Source organism: Triticum dicoccoides, chromosome 3B, assembly GCF_002162155.2.
Source record: "Triticum dicoccoides isolate Atlit2015 ecotype Zavitan chromosome 3B, WEW_v2.0, whole genome shotgun sequence".
Taxonomy (NCBI): domain Eukaryota; kingdom Viridiplantae; phylum Streptophyta; class Magnoliopsida; order Poales; family Poaceae; genus Triticum; species Triticum dicoccoides.
In genome coordinates this window covers 455,596,594-455,618,426 of record NC_041385.1, presented here as the reverse complement: position 1 = coordinate 455,618,426, position 21,833 = coordinate 455,596,594, and the positions used below count along the sequence as shown (strand labels likewise).

The window sequence follows — 21,833 nt, the reverse complement described above, 5'->3', positions numbered from 1 at the left end:
TAGGGGTAGGGTGTGCGTGCGTGCCTTCATAGGGGTGAGTGTATGCGCGTATGTATGAGCGCTCGCGTCTGTACTGATGTTCAAAAAATACAATTATTAATGCAAATATTATTATTACACATTGTCATGTATCCAAAACCAAAAGTCATCAATTTGTCGTCTACATAGCGGTATGGATTGGATTGGTTCTGCATCAGATCCCGAAGAAGCTTCTTTTTCTTTTGATTTGAACAGTGGAAATACCCGGGCTTCAATGTGGTCGTGTGGGCAGAATCACCGCATCGAAGCCCATAAAAGTTTTGCCTTTTAAATCCTGTCCGAAACCGACAGTCCGACCCGTCGACATACTCGAATAAACCGGGCCGGTCCAGGAGTGTCCAAGGGACTCGAATAAATCGGGCCGGTACAGGACTCTCCACGCAGAGTGGGCGGTATATAGGGACGGGACGCCTCATCGAGCCGCCACAAACGCCGCTCGCTCGTCCCCCCACCCTCCCTCTCTCTCTCTCTCGTCGGTGCGAGCGCAGCTGTCGACGACCCTCCTCCGACTCGTCGCTTCACAGGTGCGCGTCTCCTCCCCTCTAAAACCCTAACCCTTCTCCCCTCGCTTTACCAGATCTCGACGCGACCTTTTTGGATTCGACCCCGCGAATCTGCCGATTCCTACTCTCGATTTTGGATTCCAGGAAGTAGGAAAAATTAGATCCGTGTAGAGGATCTTGTCCCGACCTCGCGAATCCGCGTGCCGAACCACCCCCGTTCAATTTTCATCTCGTTGTAGGCCCTCGTTTTGGGTATGTAGCTGGGGGTATGATAATACCTTTGCGTCTGGTGGTGCAACCGTGGGGTAGAAAAATCGCGGGTTGAACCACCCCTCATCAATTTTCTCTTCTTTGCAACACAGAAATTCGATGGTTGGACATGAAACTAGTATGTATCAGTTGTGTTGCTAGTGATAACAACCATAATTTTGCTTTGCACGCAAACCTTGCCCGGCAGCTGTCTGGGAGGTGTCCCTTCTTTTGTACTAGCCAGCTCGCGGTGTAGGAGAGATATACCTTGCACACCAAGGTGCTGTAAGAGATAACTTCTCAATCACATAATAATTTTTATGTCAAAGCATATCATTTGGTCATGACTAATTTTATTGTATTATTAGGGGAAAAACTTGCAAAGTTTCAAATAATTCTCCGAGACTCCAACTACTGGACCAATCTTGTGGCTCGTTTCATATATGTGGCACTGGCTATGATAGTCTCTGAAATGCGAGACCAGAATTTTCACCCAGCATGACAGCAAATTATGTTATTTATATTATTATTTTGCTCCTTTGTGGGTTAAGCATGTACTCTGCTCTAATTATACATATATCAAAGTGCTCCACATCTTTGTACTATAGTATTCTGGATAGTAGTATATTTCCTGGACCTTTTTTCACCGATTTAATGATCTAAAATGGTGTGCAGATTAGGTTTTTAAATGGACGAAATAGAATTCTTTTTGGACGGATATAGCATGGGCTACCTGAGAAGGAAGTATTCATGTGCGACACAAAAAGTTGCTTTGTTTGTGCCTTTTGGTTTTGTGGGCTCTTCTGCAGTTGCAGGGACAGAGGCACTAAGCATCTTAGTTTGAAAATTTATCTTGTTTATCCAGTTGCAGGGTTTTGTTGTTTGCTTTTTACTATCTGAACGCAGTTCGGATTTTAGGCCAAATAATGGCTTCATTCGAAAAACATTGTAACCCTGTGTATGATTTATTTTGTATATCCTGCATGTTTCAATATTAACTGTTTTGAGTTAGGTCATAAGACGCAGTATGGATTAGTGTTGTCTTGCAAGAATGTGTGATTGTTATGCTTTGTACTGCAGGCCCTAGCTGCTCCTCCTTAGAAAATAATCTTTGATGCTCAATTGAAGTCCTTCCAAGTACTGGTTGCCAATCTGTAATGTTAAAGATAGTAAATAAAAGTATGGCGTGCTATTAGAGCTTCATCCACTTAGAAAAACATCTGAAACGCAGTTTCTGAAATAGATAGAACCTGTTAAGACTAGTTGTGCACAAGGCATTTTTCTTCGGTGAGATTACATGGGTTAGAATCTGGCATATACTCCCTCCATCCCATAATTTAAGACGTTCTTTCACACTACACTAGTGTCAAAAAACGTCTTACATTATGAGACGGAGGGAGTACAATTTTCCCTTCTGTTTCTCTTGCATCAACTAGCAGCTCTTGCAACATCAGAAATTTTGATCACTGTTTCGCGTCTACTTTTATTCCGTGTAAGTTTTGAAACAAATCATGGTTTAATTAGTTTTAGGTAGCAATCTATGAAACATGTAGACATTAATTTAAAGGCTGATTATGCAAGGTGCTACTCTTTTGAAGACTGAGAGCCTTATGCATACCGGAGCACTGCTAACATGTGTTTTGATGACTAAATATTTGACTTTGCAGGCTTGTGGTCAGCTTGACTGATATCAAACAATGGCGGAACACTTGGCTTCGATATTTGGTACAGAGAAAGACAGGGTCAACTGTCCATTTTACTTCAAGATTGGAGCTTGTCGTCATGGCGATCGCTGCTCTCGCATCCATAACAGGCCAACCATATCACCTACTATTGTGCTCATGAACATGTATCAGCGCCCTGATATGATTACCCCTGGGGTTGATGCTCAAGGCCAGCCGATAGATCCCCGCAAGATGCAGGAGCATTTTGAAGATTTTTATGAGGATATCTTTGAGGAACTGAGCAAGTTTGGTGAGATTGAGACCCTCAACGTCTGTGACAACCTTTCTGATCACATGATAGGCAATGTGTATGTCCAGTTCAGAGAGGAAGATCAGGCAGCAGCAGCTCATACCGCCCTTCAGGGACGCTTTTACTCTGGTCGCCTAATAATTGTTGACTTCTCTCCTGTGACGGACTTCCGTGAAGCGACCTGCAGGCAGTATGAGGAGAACACCTGCACTCGTGGTGGGCACTGCAATTTCATGCATGTGAAGCAGATAGGTAAGGATCTCAGGAAGAAACTCTTTGGGCGCTATAGGAGATCGCAACGAGGAAGGAGCCGCAGCCCAAGCCCACACCATAGGAGAGAGCGTCATGACCGTGATGACTATCGTGGCCGTGATGATTTCCGTCGTGGTGGTGGCGGCGGCGGCGGTGGACGGAGGGGTGGGAGCAGTAGGCATGAAAGGCATGACGATGGGGGAAGGCGTAGGTATGGAGGCAGCCCTCCGAGGCGGGCAAGAAGCCCTGTGAGGGAGAACAGCGAGGAGCGCAGGGCCAAGATCGAACAGTGGAATCGTGAGAGGGAGGCGAAGTAAGGGTCGTCTGGGTGCGTCTTGTGCGGTTCTTCTATATATTGGATTTCGTTCTGTAGTTGCTACTATGCTTGATTTGCTTTTCTGTTCCTGTAATTTAGGTGACTTCACCCAGAGACTTTGAAATTGTCACTAGTGTGCTGCCGGAAACTTACATTTTAGCTACTTCGAACTTAATCCTACTAGTTGTTTCCCATTTTTCTGACGCTGGCTCTTCTAACTTTGCTGCCTGGAAGTGGTGCGAACGGTGCTCGTTGCACTTCGGTTCCTTTCTGTTTGATTGGAATGTCTTTGCTATCGGTACAGTATCATATAACACTGTTAGCCGTGGATGATGAGGATATTCTCTTCTCCACCTTGTGGGTGGGTGGATTCCACCTTAGACTGGGTCGTTCGTTTCCTGCGAGGCCACGGTTTGTCTCTCTTGATCGACGGCCATGTGCCATTGTAGCACACCAAGGCCGGCCAATATCTGAATTTCATCACTCTAAAAAGATTGGAGTGATTGACACTATGCACGAGCAAATGACTCCACAATAGTGTCGTGTGTTAACCTTATGTATAGTGTCTTGGATTTTATTTTATTTTTTGCAGGGAAAATTCAGGTATTCGCCCAATGGCAATTTAACAACGAAGCTCCCTCCGTTCCTAAATATAAGCTTTTTGTAGGGATTTGAATATGGACTACATATGAAGCAAAATGAGTGAATCTACCCTCTAAAATATGTTATATTCATCCGTATGTAATCTATATATTAAAATCTCTAAAAAAGACTTATATTTAGGAACGGAGGTAGTATTTCTACAGAAGTTACATGCATTCAAGAATCTGCTACCTTATGTTTCTTTTTTGAATTTTAAAATGTTTTATCTCACAAGCCGTTAATCCAAATAGTGATCCATCTTTCCTGATGGATTTGGCTCGACGGGACTCCGAAACAAGATCCTACGTTGATATGTTTCAACAGTTAATTTTTGTTATTACCAGCTATCATATTATGTTTATCGTCGTTATGGAACAACAATTTTGTATGTTCTTAAAGAGTGCAATGTTACTGCCTCCATTCCTAAAAGTAAGATGTATTTTGTTTCGTTAAGACATGCATTTGACCAATAGTTACTCCGGGTTGAGATCCTCTGCAGTATCGTATGGTGCTGTAGTGTCGATGACATATGGGGCCAGGTCCCACATGATAGTGACTGTACAGCACCGTACAGTACTGCAGAGGATCCTAACCCAGTTACTCCATAAATACACGGTTATATGACATGAAATTTGTGTCATTGGATTTGTATTTAAAAATACTTTGTTATGATAGTGTTTTTGTATCACATAAATCAAATATTAAAAGAGTAATTGTTGGTCAAAGTCTTGTCTTAACGAAATGGAATAATTCTTATTCAGTGTAACGCGGGGAGTGTGTAAAGCTAGAGAGACGGGTATTCAGGTGTTAACAATAAGTAAGATAATGCATCAACCAACACAAGTACCATGAATCAATTCTTTAGTGGTGTATATCAATGTTCAATGGCAGCCAAGTTAGTCTAATCTGACAACTAGGTGACTAATAACATGGCAAGTAGGTGGGAGTAATTTGAAAAATGTGAACGAAGAAGAAGTTATCGAAACATGTCAACATGGGATGTACTTTCAAAGATCTCCGTCGCGAAAAACCCCAGTGATGAAGGCAGATCATCAACCGAGATAAAAATTTAGGAGATAAAACTTCTATAAAATACGAAAACGGAAGAATCTTTGCTCATATCGTGCTTATGTGTTGTTGTACGCATGGAAGAGAGGGTGTGGGAGGGACACACTAGGAAGACGAAAATCCAGGGCAGTTCTTTACCACAGTCCAATTTTCTTTCTTGAAGATATAAATGAAAAATGATGCAATATTCATGTAGTTAATTTGCCTATTCTAGTGGTCGCCTCCCATGCAATACATCATCAAAGAGAGTAGTGTATTCTCAATATTTCATAATACGAGGAAGTGAATTGTCGTGATGTAAGAAAAACTAGTCCAAAAATCAACCTTCGGAGATGTGTTGATTGATCCTCAAAAAAAAAAGATGTGTTGATTAATTAGAAGACAACCATGTAAAATCTTAACAGTCGGGAAACTATTCAGTTAAACTTTGCCTAAAACAATCATGCCAAAACTAGATGTTGCTCATCCACTACAAGCACCTCCCCATGTCACCAAACCGCAATCTCCAGCCCCATGTCAACCTGCACCATCATGCATATCATCCACCCAGAGTTTTTAGAAAGTGCCTTCAGGAAGAGAATAATAGCCTCAAACCTTGTTGTTGTTCGCACCAACCATTTTTCAGGCATGGCTTCCTCCTAGGGCAGTATATGTCACCACCATACCAAATGTCAAGGGAAGGGGATACCGCACTGGCTACTCAAAAGCGGCGGCCATGGTCAAGGGGTTGAAACAAACTCATTGACAATGCCTCTAATGGGAAGAAATACACCCACAACTGATAACATTTCTATCATCGACTACCACCAATAGGTCACAACATACATCCACACCACTTCTTCCCTAGGTCACCCGCCCAACCGTTCGAGATGCCTCCACGCACACACGGACCTCCAAGGGGCAATCACGCCAAGCGTTCATAAGTTGGTTGCACCAAGTTGGTAGCACGCACACCCAAATTTGCGCCAAGCCACGTAGGGGCTATTAACATATGGTCACCGGAGAGATAAGACAATAAGTTTTGATACAAAGATAACGATAATACCCATGGTGAAGAAAGAACCATATGGTCACCCCCTAGCCCGCACATGAATAATACATGCAATATGTTTAGAATGTTGTAATGTAATTATATTTTGCCTGCATGGAGATAGTACAAGGTAAACATTATCAAATCAACCTACCGACTGCGAAAGACTCGCTTGTGTTGTGCATCTCACCCTTTTCAAATAAGTGTCAAGGTAGCATAAAACACTTTTTTCTCACTAGTAAACGTACATGTGCAATGCACGTCTCGAGGAAAGCAACCTATACAATTCATATGGGTATTGAATATCCAAATTCATATGAAAATTAATTAATTTTCATGTAACAGAAGCTCTCTTGGGTGAAATGAAGCTCACTATATACTATTCTCTCGGTTCACAAATACTATAATTTGAGTATTTCAATATGAACTACATACGGACTCAAATGAGTGAACAACAACTAACTAAAACATGTCTATCTACATCCGTTCATATAAAAGTTAGAACATCTTATAGTTGTGAATGGAGGGAGTACTAAGTGTGCACTTGTGTCATCTTGATCAAAGTAGCCTATGAAATTCATGTGAGTATTGAATTCTAAATTTAGATCCAGAAATTTGATGTGGGGTGGGGGATGGGGTTAGAAATATATGTGTGCCTCATGATCCCCACATCTCTCATGGTCAAGCTTAATACAAACCCCATCACTTATCTTTTGATGATGTCATGTGAAGTTCAAGAGGACAAGGAAATCCTAATCCAAGAAATCACAGTTGTGTAGTCAAGAATGCAGGATGTCTAATTTCTTGTGTGAACTTGCAAGGACTTATAATAGGTATAGTCATTGTCCACGTGAACATGACAGAGATGCAACTATGAATAAAAATATTTTAAAAAAGTAGTTGTAATATGTTTCCTCTTGGGTTCGGCCTACATGATATCTTCAGAAGTTTAATTGCTGGACTCGAGTACAACGCTGTCCGTGGGAGTGATGGTGAGACGATAGAAGAGTCTACCAGTGGTCAAGACCATTTTGCCCTCATCCTGAGTCTCTCATCGCCTGTAATGCAACTTTCGTGAACAAAAATGAAGGGAATTTAACATTCTTGTATGACCTATATGGGATGCAAAATTAGTCTGCATCTGCAAAGATTAAACACGAATTAAACTTGTCATCTCAACATCTCAGCTGTGGAGAAAGGTCTAGTGTTCTAGAATGGAAAACTATACGGTAAGGTAAATAGGCATGAGTAGATCACACGCTAGAATAATAATTGTTTGGCAAAAGCTAAACCAGGAAAGGGAAAACCCATACAATATTTAGGAAGACCAAAGCCACACAAACGACATTTCTAATGAGATGAATATACCCACAAGAAAACAAATTTATTAGCAAATTAACTACTCATTTATACTCAAAATAAATAAAAGTGCACCGATGATGTGCATATCCTTCCTGGATTGACAGGTTTAAATTGTTGCCAGTGGTAGGACCAAATGCACGGGCAAATTCATGCCAGCAACAGTGAATAAAGAAAATAGAATAACCTAATTGAGCAACGCGCTAACAAGAATAAACTGCAAAGGCGGTGTCATGCCGGGGGCAAGAGTACATTACTCGAGCCAGTTTGAAAATACATTAAGACATGCATACAAACAAGACTTTGTCATGAGTTCTTCCTAGCATATTGCATACATAATTTGAAGGGGCTTGCTTAAAAAAAGGCGGCATGTTATACTTTGTCACTCATGAGTTGCAAGCACGGTGTTGAAGTTGTATAGCCACAATCAGCATCCTTCAACGGGCTATCACTGGCTTCAAGTACCACTCGTACAAAGTTTTTTCACTTTGTCCAGATTTTTTGCCCTGAATCATAGGCGCTTTCAGTACGCGCACCTCCGAAAAATAGAGAGCAAACATATAAGCTTAAATTGTTTGGCTGAGGCCGGCTTAAAAAAAGGACTTCTTCCTTGGTTGTTGTAGAACTACATGGTCTGTGCTGCAGTTATTTTATATCTGGTATTTTGAATAGCCAGAGTTCATGTTCACCTCCAACCTGCATCAGTAAAATATGTAGGCCTCAGTAGTATACTGGACAACTCCAGAGCTAATGGAACTACATAATTTCCATACACCTGCATCAGGCTTGCCGATCAACTACTCAAGTAAGAGCTGAAACCGAGCTCAACCAGTAAGCAAAAGAAAAAAGAAAAAAAATCAGATCAGGAAAAACGTCGCGCCCTTGTCGACAGTATGCAATAATCATACCTAAACACTATGTGCAAAAGTGGTGAGAGATGCCACTACATGTCACGGTTGTAGACCAGAAAACAGCTAGACATTCCTATTGTACAGATTTGCAAGTCTTAGGATGTGGTAAAATTCTAGGTAAGCACGTTAGCACTGCCGTACTTGTCATTTGGATCAATACGGCTGTTATACATCTCTGATCTCCTCAGTCCATCAGTAAAAGAGCAAACCATGTAAGGCTTGATTCATATAAGTAAGTGTGCACATGCAATGCACGTCTCAACTACAACATATTTTTATGATTTTAGATTCAAGACACTATTTAGGAAACACAAAATTCATCAAAGCACTGGAGTTAGTTTTTAGTTCTCCAATATCAACCTGACAAAATGCACTCAAGACTTATCGTAACAAAGAAATAGCAATTATATAGGAGCACATCTAACAATAAAACTTAATGTATTTCTTGATTCAACTTTATGCAAAAGTTAAGGAACCAATAAAAGAAGAGTGTTTACAAGGTTGCATATCAATCTGATTAATTCAAGATGCACATCAAGGAGACACCATGCAAAAGAAAAATTACATCATGTACACCGGGATTCAGCATCATGAAGAAACATAAGACTACTTATTTTACAGGGTTCGTAAATCTATATATGAAATGTTAGTACAACAATGCAAATAGATCTACATGGAGAGAGGTAAATCTCCTGGACGGATGCATCATAGGCTCATAGTAAATCACAACATTGTTACTTGAATGAAGTGAAACACCATTTGTAGGCATTAAAGGAATGATACCTGAATTTGTAGGCATTAAAGGAATGAGACCTGAAGCTGAAACACCATCATAGGGTGACTGAAGTGAAACATCATTGAAGAGGTTTCAGCTTCTTACTTTGTGGAGTGAAGAAGACAATCATCAAGTCTTGATTTAAGAGAAAAATTAAATCGATAACATGAGGATTCCACTATTGTTTGAAAAAGGTCACAAGCTTTGCACTTGTTACATCTCTTCTTCAACTCTGTAGTCTTGACCTTTAGCTGCAGCCTCTTGTTATTGGCATTCCTCCCTTTGCTTCTTCCGTTGAGTCTTCTTATATGTATCCACAATGCCATTATATCCTCCTTCTCTCCCTAAAGAAAATATATCCCATGATTTAATCAGAATCATGTGCCATTTGACCAAAAAATGATTTGCAGTTAACTTATAGCCAACAAATCCTCACTTAGTCCAACCAACCACTGCAATCGTACCATAAGTGTAAGAAAAATTAAAATAAAGAATATTAGGAAGCCCATATCCCAGGGTGATCGTTGTTGGTATCGAGGATAATTGTGTCAATTGCATCACAAGGAATCAACTCAAATGAAGTCATAGAGGTCGAGCGTAATCCATATCAGCCTTCTAATACCCGATCCTGTAGGTTGAAACGTTCAGCGAGATTTCATTGGATGTAAGTACCATGATCTGACAGTTTACAAAATTCAGCAATATTTCATAGATTGAAATGGTAGGCTATTCACCTACAAAATTAGCAGAGGAGGATATAGTAGAGGAGTTACCGACGCGAAGGTCGGAGTGGTGAGAGCTGGCTGGCAGCGTGCCATGGGTCGGGATCAAACTCCAGCAAGATATATACAGTGCACCTAATCTCAAACCATAGAAAATATATCAAGCAACTACGGGCTAGAAGTTAAATAAAAAAACCGATATGTAATCAATAGTATTTCATCTACTTACTGCAATATTGGGGTGCAAAAGGTTCTCGAGGAGCTGCACTTCTTCCTTGAGTTATCTTATATGCGCCTAATTGTAGAAACAGAAGCCACAAATCACCTCATATGAAGAAAAATCTCAAGAACTAAATTTGTAACCAGATCGGTCAGGGAAGTGGTACTCACTTGGGCTTTCTCCTGGGTCGTGTTGGTGCTTCCAATCAAAGCTGGAACAAAAAATCAAACAAAGGTGAGAGAGTTAGTGTAACAAATGACTTCAAGTCTGCAGAAAGTGCAAACCAGATCACCAAATCGCAAAATCCAGCACCTGCTTTACTGCGAGGAGGTCGACAGTGTCCAGATTCATCCCGAGGTAGACATGCCCGAACCCACAAGAGCCAATCATCTCACCCTCCGACCACCATGCGACGGGACGGCGAAGGGCGCGGCGGCTCCCGCGGCGAACGGAGCGGGAGGAACGGCTGGGCAGCGAAGGGCGTGGCGGCTCCCACGGCGAACGGAGCGGGAGGAATGGCACGGTGGCTCCCGCGGCAAATGGAGCGGAGGAACGGCGAGGCGGCGAACGGCTATGGGAGGAACGGCTCCCGCGGTGAACGGCTGCGGGAGGAACAGCGGGTGGCGAACGGCTGCGGGAGGAACAGCGGGGCGGCGAACGGTCCGGGAGGATCAGCGTGCGGAGGCCCCCGCCCGTGCCGCGGCGTCCGTTGGGGGGAGGAGGGGCGGGAGGGGGGCGAGAGGTCGAGGTCGTGGTCGTGGGTTGTGCGGGCAGCGGCTTTTCTTTTACGGCGGGGCAGATTAGAGATGGATGGATTGTGGTGGCTTAACGCGTGGTTGCAGCATTAAACACAGAAGGATTATTGACCATTAGATATTGATGATGAATGGGTGTGATGTTGGAAATAAGCCCTAGAGGCAATAATAAAATGATTATTATTATATTTCCTTGTTCATGATAATTGTCTTTATTCATGCTATAATTGTATTATCCGGAAATCGTAATACACGTGTGAATACATAGACCATAATATGTCCCTAGTAAGCCTCTAGTTGACTAGCTCGTTGATCAACAGATAGTCATGGTTTCCTGACTATGGACATTAGATGTCGTTGATAGCGGGATCACATCATTAGGAGAATGATGTGATGGACAAGACTCAATCCTAAGCATAGCACAAGATCGTGTAGTTCGTTTTGTTAGAGCTTTTCCAATGTCAAGTATCTCTTCCCTAGACCATGAGATCGTGTAACTCCCGGATACCGTGGGAGTGCTTTGGGTGTACCAAACGTCACAACGTAACTGGGTGACTATAAAGGTGCACTACAGGTATCTCCGAAAGTGTCTGTTGGGTTGACACAGATCGAGACTGGGATTTGTCACTCCGTATGACGGAGAGGTATCTCTGGGCCCACTCGGTAATGCATCATCATAATGAGCTCAAAGTGACCAAGTGTTTGGTCACGGGATCATGCATTACGGTACGAGTAAAGTGACTTGCCGGTAACGAGACTGAACGAGGTATTGGGATACCGACGATCGAGTCTCGGGCATGTAACGTACCGATTGACAAAGGGAATTGTATATGGGGTTGCTTGAATCCTCGACATCGTGGTTCATCCGATGAGATCATCGAGGAGTATGTGGGAGCCAACATGGGTATCCAGATCCCGCTGTTGGTTATTGACCGGAGAGCCGTCTCGGTCATGTCTACATGTCTCCCGAACCCGTAGGGTCTACACACTTAAGGTTCGGTGACGCTAGGGTTGTATGAATATTGAGTATGCAACAAACCGAATGTTGTTCAGAGTCCCGGATGAGATCCCAGACGTCACGAGGAGTTCCGGAATGGTCCGGAGGTAAAGAAAACTATATAGGAAGTGCTGTTTCGGCCATCGGGAAAGTTTCGGGGTCACTCGGTATTGTACCGGGACCACGGGAAGGGTCCCGGGGGTCCACCGGGTGGGGACACCTATCCCGGAGGGCCCCATGGGCTGAAGTGGGAGGGGAACCAGCCCCTAGTGGGCTGGTGCGCCCCCCTTGGGCCCCCCTGCGCCTAGGGTTGGAAACCCTAGGTGGGGGGCGCACCACTTGCCTTGGGGGGCACTCCACCCCCCTGGCCGCCGCCCCCTTGGGAGATTGCATCTCCCAGGGCCGGCGCCCCTCCTGGGGGCCTATATAAAGGAGGGCAGGGGGAGGGCAGCCGCACCCTGTGTCTTGGCGCCTCCCTCCCCCTGCTACACCTCGTCCTCCTCCCGCAGCAGCTTGGCGAAGCCCTGCCGGAGTTCTGCTGCATCCACCACCACGCCGTCGTGCTGCTGGATCATCATCAACCTCTCCTTCCCCCTTGCTGGATCAAGACGGAGGAGACGTCATGCTGACCGTATGTGTGTTGAACGCGGAGGTGCCATCCGTTCGGCACTAGGATCTCCGGTGATAGGATCACGACGAGAACGACTACTTCAACCCCGTTCTTTTGAACGCTTCCGCTGGCGATCTACAAAGTGGTATGTAGATGCATCTCTCCTTTCACTCGTTGCTTAGATGAACTCATAGATGGATCTTGGTGAAATCGTAGGAAATTTTTTTATTTTCTGCAACGTTCCCCAACAGTGGCATCATGAGCTAGGTCTATGCGTAGTTCTCTATTGCACGAGTATAACACAGTTTTGTTGTGGGCGTAGATCTTGTCAACTTGCTTGCCGCTACTAGTCTTTTCTTGCTTCAGCAGTATTGTGGGATGAAGCGGGCCGGACCGACCTTACACGTACGCTTACGTGAGACAGGTTCCACCGACTGACATGCACTAGTTGCATAAGGTGGCTAGCGGGTGTCTGTCTCTCCTACTTTAGTTGGAGCGGATTCGACGAAAAGGGTCCTTATGAAGGGTAAATAGAAGTTGACAAAATCATGTTTTGGTTATTCGTAGGTAAGAAAACGTTCTTGCTAGAACCCAATTGCAGCCACGTAAAAGATGCAACAACAATTAGAGGACGTCTAACTTGTTTTTGCAGCAATTGTCATGTGATGTGATATGGCCAGAAGTTGTGATGAATGATGAATGATATATTATGATGTATGAGATCATGTTCTTGTAATAGGAATCACGACTTGCATGTCGATGAGTATGAAAACCGACAGGAGCCATAGGAGTTGTCTTTATTTTTTGTATGACCTGCGTGTCATTGAAGAACGCCATGTAAATTACTTTACTTTATTGCTAAACGCGTTAGCCATAGAAGTAGAAGTAGTCATTGGCGTGACAACTTCATGAAGACACAATGATGGAGATCATGATGATGGAGATCATGGTGTCATGCCGGTGACGAAGATGATCATGGAGCCCCAAAGATGGAGATCGAAGGAGCTATATGATATTGGCCATATCATGTCACTACTATATAATTGCATGTGATGTTTATTATGTTTTATGCATCTTGTTTACTTAGAACGGCGGTAGTAAATAAGATGATCCCTTATAATAATTTCAAGAAAGTGTTCCCCCTAACTGTGCACCGTTGCTAAAGTTCGTCGTTTCGAAGCACCACGTGATGATCGGGTGTGATAGATCCTTACGTTCACATACAACGGGTATAAGACAGATTTACACATGCAGAACATTTAGTGTTAACTTGACGAGCCTAGCATGTACAGACATGGCCTCGGAACACAAGAGACCGAAAGGTCGAACATGAGTCGTATGGAAGATACGATCAACATGGAGATGTTCACCGATGATGACTAGTCCGTCTCACGTGATGATCGGACACGGCCTAGTCGACTCGGATCGTGTAACACTTAGATGACTAGAGGGATGTCAAATCTGAGTGGGAGTTCATTCAATAATTTGATTAGATGAACTTAATTATCATGAACTTAGTCTAAAACTTTTGCAAAATATGTCTTGTAGATCAAATGGCCAACGCTCATGTCAACATGAACTTCAACACGTTCCTAGAGAAAACCAAGCTGAAAGATGATGGCAGCAACTATTCGGACTGGGTCCGAAACCTGAGGATCATCCTCATAGAGCCAAGAAAGCATATGTCCTAGATGAACCGCTAGGTGAAGCACCCATCCCACAGAACCAAGACGTTATGAACGTTTGGCAGTCACGTGCTGATGATTACTCCCTCGTTCAGTGCGGCATGCTTTACAGCTTAGAACCGGGGCTCCAAAAGCGTTTTGAGAAACACGGAGCATATGAGATGTTCGAGGAGCTGAAAATGGTTTTTCAAGCTCATGCTCGGGTCGAGAGATATGAAGTCTCTGACAAGTTCTATAGTTGTAAGATGGAGGAAAACAGTTCTGTCAGTGAGCACATACTCAAAATGTCTGGGTTGCACAACCGCCTGTCCCAGCTGGAGATCAACCTCCCGGACGAGGCGGTCATTGACAGAATCCTTCAGTCGCTCCCACCGAGCTACAAGAGCTTTGTGTTGAACTACAATATGCAGGGGATGGTGAAGACCATTCCTGAAGTATTTTCAATGCTGAAGTCAGCAGAGGTTGAAATCAAGAAAGAACATCAAGTGTTGATGGTCAATAAGACCACTAAGTTCAAGAAGGGCAAGGGTAAGAAGAACTTCAAGAAGGACAGCAAAGATGTTGCCGTGCCCGGTAAGCCAGTTGCCGGGAAGAAGTCAAAGAATGGACCCAAGCCTGAGACTGAGTGCTTTTATTGCAAGGGGAAGGGTCACTGGAAGCGGAACTGCCTCAAATACTTAGCGGACAAGAAGGCCGGCAACACTAAAGGTATATTTGATATACATATAATTGATGTGTACCTTACCAGTACTCGTAGTAACTCCTGGGTATTTGATACTGGTGCCGTTGCTCATATTTGCAACTCACAGCAGGAGCTGCGGAATAAGCGGAGACTGGCGAAGGACGAGGTGACAATGCGCGTCGGGAATGGTTCCAAGGTCGATGTGATCGCCGTCGGCATGCTACCTCTACATTTACCCACGGGATTAGTTATGAACCTCAATAATTGTTATTTAGTGCCAAGTTTGAGCATGAACATTGTATCTGGATCTCGTTTAATACAAGATGGCTACTCATTTAAATCCGAGAATAATGGTTGCTCTATTTATATGAGAGATATGTTTTATGGTCATGCCCCGATGGTCAATGGTTTATTCTTAATGAATCTCGAACGTAATGTTACACATATTCATAGCGTGAATACCAAAAGATGTAAAGTTGATAACGATAGTCCCACATACTTGTGGCACTGCCGCCTTGGTCACATTGGTGTCAAGCGCATGAAGAAGCCCCATGCTGATGGACTTTTAGAGTCTCTCGATTATGAATTATTTGACACATGCGAACCATGCCACATGGGCAAAATGACCAAGACTCCGTTCTGCGGAACAATGGAGCGAGCAACCAACTTATTGGAAATCATACATACCGATGTGTGCGGTCCAATGAGCGTTGAGGCTCGCGGAGGATATCGTTATGTTCTCACTCTCACTGACGACTTGAGTAGATATGGGTATATCTACTTGATGAAACACAAGTCTGAGACCTTTGAAAAGTTCAAGGAATTTCAGAATGAGGTAGAGAATCAACGTGACCGAAAGTTAAAGTTCCTACGATCAGATCGTGGAGGAGAATACTTAAGTCACGAATTTGGTACACACTTAAGGAAATGTGGAATCGTTTCACAACTCACGCCGCCTAGAACACCTCAGCGTAATGGTGTGTCCGAACGTCGTAATCGCACTCTATTGGATATGGTGTGGTCTATGATGTCTCTTACCAATTTACCGCTATCATTTTGGGGATACGCTCTAGAGACAGCTACATTCACTTTAAATAGGGCACCGTCTAAATCTGTTGAGACGACACCGTATGAATTATGGTTTGGGAAGAAACCTAAGCTGTCGTCTCTAAAAGTTTGGGGATGCGATGCTTATATCAAGAAATTACAACCTGAAAAGCTCGAACCCAAGTCGGAAAAATGCGTCTTCATAGGATACCCTAAGGAAACCATTGGGTATACCTTCTACTTAAGATCCGAGGGCAAGACCTTTGTTGCCAAGAACGGATCCTTTCTGGAAAAAGAGTTTCTCTCGAAAGAAGTAAGTGGGAGGAAAGTAGAACTCGATGAAGTACTACCTCTTGAACCGGAAAGTAGTGCAGCTCAGGAAAATGTTCCTGTGGTGCCTACACCAACTGGAGAGGAAATTAATGATTATGATCAAGGTACTTCGGATCAAGTTGCTACTAAACCTCGTAGGTCCACAAGGACACGTTCCACACCAAAGTGGTATGGCAACCCTGTCCTGGAAATCATGTTGTTAGACAACGGTGAACCTTCGAACTATGAAGAAGTGATGGCGGGCCCAGATTCCAACAAATGGCTTGAAGCCATGCAATCCGAGATAGAATCCATGTATGAAAACAAAGTATGGACTTTGACAGACTTGCCCGATGATCGGCGAGCGATAGAAAACAAATGGATCTTTAAGAAGAAGACGGACGCGGATGGTAATATTACCATTTATAAAGCTCGACTTGTCGCTAAGGGTTATCGACAAGTTCAAGGGGTTGACTACGATGAGACTTTCTCTCCCGTAGCGAAGCTGAAGTCCGTCCGAATCATGTTAGCAATTGCCGCATACTATGATTATGAGATATGGCAGATGGACGTCAAAACGGCATTCCTTAACGGGCATCTTAAGGAAGAATTGTATATGATGCAGCCGGAGGGTTTTGTCGATCCTAAGAATGCTAACAAAGTATGAGGCTCCAGCGATCCATTTATGGGCTGGTGCAAGCATCTCGGAGTTGGAACATTCGTTTTGATGAGATGATCAAAGCGTTTGGGTTTATGCAGACTTATGGAGAAGCCTGCGTTTACAAGAAAGTGAGTGGGAGCTCTGTAGCATTTCTCATATTATATGTAGATGACATACTTTTGATGGGAAATGATATAGAACTTTTGGACAGCATTAAGGCCTACTTGAATAAGTGTTTTTCAATGAAGGACCTTGGAGAAGCTGCTTACATATTAGGCATCAAGATCTATAGGGATAGATCGAGACGCCTCATAGGTCTTTCACAAAGCACATACCTCGATAAGATTTTGAAGAAGTTCAAAATGGATTAGTCTAAGAAAGGGTTATTGCCTGTATTGCAAGGTGTGAGATTGAGCTCAGCTCAATGCCCGACCACGGCAAAAGATAAAGAAGAGATGAGTGTCATCCCCTATGCTTCAGCCATAGGATCTATTATGTATGCCATGCTGTGTACCAGACCTGATGTAAACCTTGCCGTAAGTTTGGTAGGAAGATACCAAAGTAATCCCGGCAAGGAACACTGGACAGCGGTCAAGAATATCCTGAAGTACCTGAAAAGGACAAAGGACATGTTTCTCGTTTATGGAGGTGACGAAGAGCTCGCCGTAAAGGCTTACGTCGATGCTAGCTTCGACACAGATCTGGATGACTCTAAGCCACAAACCGGATACGTGTATATGTTGAATGGTGGAGCAGTAAGCTAGTGCAGCTGCAAGCAGAGCGTCGTGGCAGGATCTACATGTGAAGCGGAGTACATGGCAGTCTCGGAGGCGGCGCATGAAGCAATTTGGGTGAAGGAGTTCATCACCGACCTAGGAGTCATACCCAATGCGTCGGGGCCGATCAAACTCTTCTGTGACAACACTAGAGCTATTGCCCTTGCCAAGGAGCCCAGGTTTCACAAGAAGACCAGGCACATCAAGCGTCGCTTCAACTCCATTCGTGAAAATGTTCAATATGGAGACATAGATATTTGCAAAGTACATACGGATCTGAATGTCGCAGATCCGTTGACTAAACCTCTCTCGCGAGCAAAACATGATCAACACCAAAACTCTATGGGTGTTTGATTCATCACAATGTAACTAGATTATTGACTCTAGTGCAAGTGGGAGACTGTTGGAAATATGTGTCGTGGATCTAAGTTTGACAGTAGAGTGGGGGTAGGTATGGAGAGGCAAGGTCCTAGCTATGGAGAGGTTGTAAGCACAAGAGATGTACGAGTTCAGGCCCTTCTCGGAGGAAGTAAAAGCCCTACGTCTCGGAGCCCGGAGGCGGTCGAGCGGATTATGTTGTATATGGATTACAGGGTGCCGAACCCTTCTGCCTGTGGAGGGGGGTGGCTTATATAGAGTGCGCCAGGACCCCAGCCAGCCCACGTAATGAAGGGTTTAAGGTACATTAAGTCCGGGGCGTTACTGGTAACGCCCCACATAAAGTGTCTTTACTATCATAAAGTCTACTTAATTACAGACCGTTGCAGTGCAGAGTGCCTCTTGACCTTCTGGTGGTCGACTGAGTCTTCGTGGTCGAGTCCTTCAAGTCAGTCGAGTGAGTCCCTCGTAGGTCGACTGGAAGGTGATCTCTTCTAAGGGTGTCCTTGGGCAGGGTACTTAGATCAGGTCTGTGACCCTACCCTAGGTACATGACTCCATCATTAGCCCCCGAATGGATTGAGGCTTGAGTGATGAAGGAGTTGATGTTGTTTCCGATTAGCCTTCGCATACTGGTCGTGCGTTGTTTTGAACTAATAAATCTCTTTGTTGATAGTGAGCAACTTTTCTTCAGTCGACTCGATCCATTCTTTTCCTTCATCGAGTGATCTTTTGGACTTCGCCGATTTCCGAGCGACGGATCGCAGGAAATCCCGCGTTTGGCAGACCGATCTGCCATTCGCGGATTCCGCGGGATGCGAAATTTGGGGAAGCGCGCGAAGCGGGGCGGACCGCAGTGGTCGGACGGGACAGGGCATAGACGCCTCGATCCCCGCGCCGCTTTTTTCGCCACGTATCGCGTCCGCGTAACTGTTCAGGATATGATTAGATCGACCGGGCCCACCTGTCATCCACTCGGAAGGGATCTTATAAATGCACCCGGCGAGGGTTTTTTGAACAGTGCCTCAGCATTCTCTCTCTGCTCCCTTCGTCTCCGCCCAACGCGCTCGCTCTCGCCTCCGCACAACTTCCCCTCGCGCGTCCCGCTGGCAGCCATGGTCAAGGAGAAGACGGCGGCGTTGGAACGCGCGAAGAAGGCGTCGGCGACGGAGAAGGCGAAGGGGAGATCCACCAGTCGTGGCGGGTCTTCGTCTAGATCTCGCCTGCCGAAAGGCTGGGTCCAGGGAGATTGGATCCAATCGACCATCACGGAGAAGGATCTCCTCGACATGGCCAACGAGGGCCTGATCCCTCATGGAGCTGCAAGGCTTCCGGGGAAAGAATGGCAGCCCCAGCCGGAAGAGGGTGAGTGCGTGCTTCTGGCTACCCATGTCGACCGCGGATTTTCTTTGCCGCCGAGCGTTTTCTTCCGTGGTTTCTTGAACTTCTTTCGGGCGCAACTCCACCACTTCACCCCGAATTCTATCGCCTATCTTGCCGCGTTTGTGTCCATGTGTGAGAGTTTTCTGGGTTGTCGACCGCACTGGGGCTTGTTCAAGCACATATTCACGTGTCGCTCTCAGACCGTGAAGAAGGCGAGCCCAGGCGACGAAAAAACCCGAGTCGTCCAAATGTGTGGGGGTCTGGGGATCCAGGTGAGGAACAAGAGCACCTTCCCAGCCATACATTTCCCGAGTCAGTCAGAGGCTGGCAGTCGACCTGGTTCTACTGCCAGGATCAGCCGACGCCGGGGCAGTCGAGTGGACTCCCTCAGTTCACCATGGGCCGAGTGAACAAGCCCTCCTCTCTGAAGGTGATTCCGGAGGAGAAAGCTGACGTGAAGATGCTGATGGAGCGTGTAGTTCAGTTGGTTCGGGAGGGAGTGACGGGTATGGATCTCCTGGAGGTTTTTCTTAGGCGTCGTATCCAGCCTCTTCAGTTCCGGAGCCATTGCATGTGGTTGTACTGCGGGACTGAGGATGTGACTCGGTTCAATCCAGAAACAGTCGACGATGCCACTCTGGAAAGGTGGATGGCCGCTGTTACTGGGAACAAGGATAACCCTCGCGGAGCCAGAAGGATTCCTCCACTCGACCACCACAGTGATCCAAACAAGGTATGTCTGCTCCACTTCCCATTGTATTCTTGTCACATTTATTTCTGTTTTCTCTGCCGATCGGTCGACTGATCTTTGTCTTGATGTCTATCAGGCCCTCACTAAGCTGTACTCGATGCCCAACGGAGCACAGGCTCCGACTGAGGAGGGAGAAGCGAGCGGGGGCGAGAGCCAGGAGGAGGAGTGGGACTCGGACGCCGCTGAGGATGATGATGATGATGATGACGATGATGATAATGATGATGAGGACGAGGAAGAGGAGGAGGAGGAGGTTGCACCACCGCGCTCGGAAAGGCGGTCGAAGCTTGTCCATGACCCTGCGACTGAATGTGGCAAGGGGGTTGCGACTGTCACACAGTCGACCAAGCGCCCACGGACCACCTCTCCGGCGCCGACTGAAAAGGCGTCGAAGCAGCCCAGGGCGGCCCCGTCAAAGCCAACCAAGCTCCTGCCGAAGATGAAGGTGTCCATCCCCACCATATCAGGGTAATCATGCTGCTTAAGTCTTCTTGTTTTGTGCGAACATTATCTCTGGTTGGCGCTGGAGTTAGTCGACTGATTCTTTGGAGTTGCAGTGCTGCTACTTCTGAGACCTCAGCCCGGGCTGACGACCATGAGATGGAGGACGCAGCAACCTCAAAACCTGGTATTATACTCTTAACACCGTTTCTAGTCGACTGACTCATGATCTCTAATTCTGATTCTTTTCTGTAGCTCCATCCAATGTTGTTATCACTCTCCCTGATGATGATGAAGATGAGGAACCGCTGAAGCACAGAAGCAGTAGGAAAGCGTCTGCCGGCAGGGTGCCCCAGGATGTGACGGTGCCTGAGACTCTGGTCGCGGAGGAGGAGAACACCACTCGACACACTGTGTCCTTCGCAGATCCACTGACGAGTGCTCTGCAGCCCTCCCTCTTCACGACGCACCACGTCCCAGAGGACCAAGCTGGCGCCGCGAAGGAGGCGATACGCCAGGCAGGGATCATGATGGAGCAGTTGAAGACCATCCGGGATGCGAGCCAGGCAGCTTACAACGCCAGTTCCGCCCTTCAAAGCAATGTTCAGGTCAGTCGACCACCGCTTGTTTTCTTTCCAGAATTTATAGTGATCACCCACTGGGTGTGTCGATTTAAACTCCGTGTTAGCGGGGGCACGCTGAGTGCACCCGCTGGGTGTAGTCCCCAAGGCTAAGGTCGACTGCTGGCAGTCGGCCTTAGGCTTTATAAGTTCAGTCTTTCCGTCATTCGACTATGGCGAATGGATTTTGCAAACCGGTGGGGGCACGCTAAGTGCACCCACTGGGTGTAGTCCCCGAGACTGTGGTCGACTGCTTGCAGTCGATTACAGTCTCAAAGAATACATCTTGTTTTTTTTTTGAGGTCGACTGGTCGACTCTGTCTTCAATAGGATTAGTGGGGGCACGCTGAGTGCACCCACTGGGTGTAGTCCCCGAGACTACGGTCGAATGCTTGTATTCGGCTGTAGTCTTAGAAACGCATGATTTTTCCTGTTCCACTCGGAAGTGAATTATCTTTGACATTTAGTCGATTGATTCTTCGCAGAGATCCTGTGACCTTGCGGCTCGCTACACTGAGCTGGAAAATAAGCACATTCAGCTCGAGCTGGATTTGAAGCTGGCTGAGGAGAATCTGACGAAGGCAAAGGAGGAGACCAAAGGTATGTTTGGTGAGACCTCGACGACTGCTTTTTCCCTTTATTTGTTTCAAAATCTGATCTTGCTGTAACTTGTAG

General features: G+C 45.4%; 1 protein-coding gene across 1 annotated transcript; it reads left to right on the top strand.

Moving 5' to 3' along the window:
* Positions 1–414: 414 nt before the first annotated feature.
* LOC119276498 (splicing factor U2af small subunit B-like) lies at positions 415–3,534 on the top strand. The gene is made up of 2 exons (XM_037557567.1): positions 415–563; positions 2,459–3,534. Exon 2 carries the CDS (start codon positions 2,489–2,491, stop codon positions 3,332–3,334), a length of 846 nt encoding a protein of 281 aa, XP_037413464.1. The 5' UTR covers positions 415–563; positions 2,459–2,488; the 3' UTR covers positions 3,335–3,534.
* The last annotated feature ends 18,299 nt before the right edge of the window (positions 3,535–21,833 follow it).

Excerpts from the sequence above, each read along its gene's own strand:
- LOC119276498 (XM_037557567.1), top strand. The coding sequence starts at position 2,489 with ATGGCGGAACACTTGGCTTCGATATTTGGTACAGAGAAAGACAGGGTC.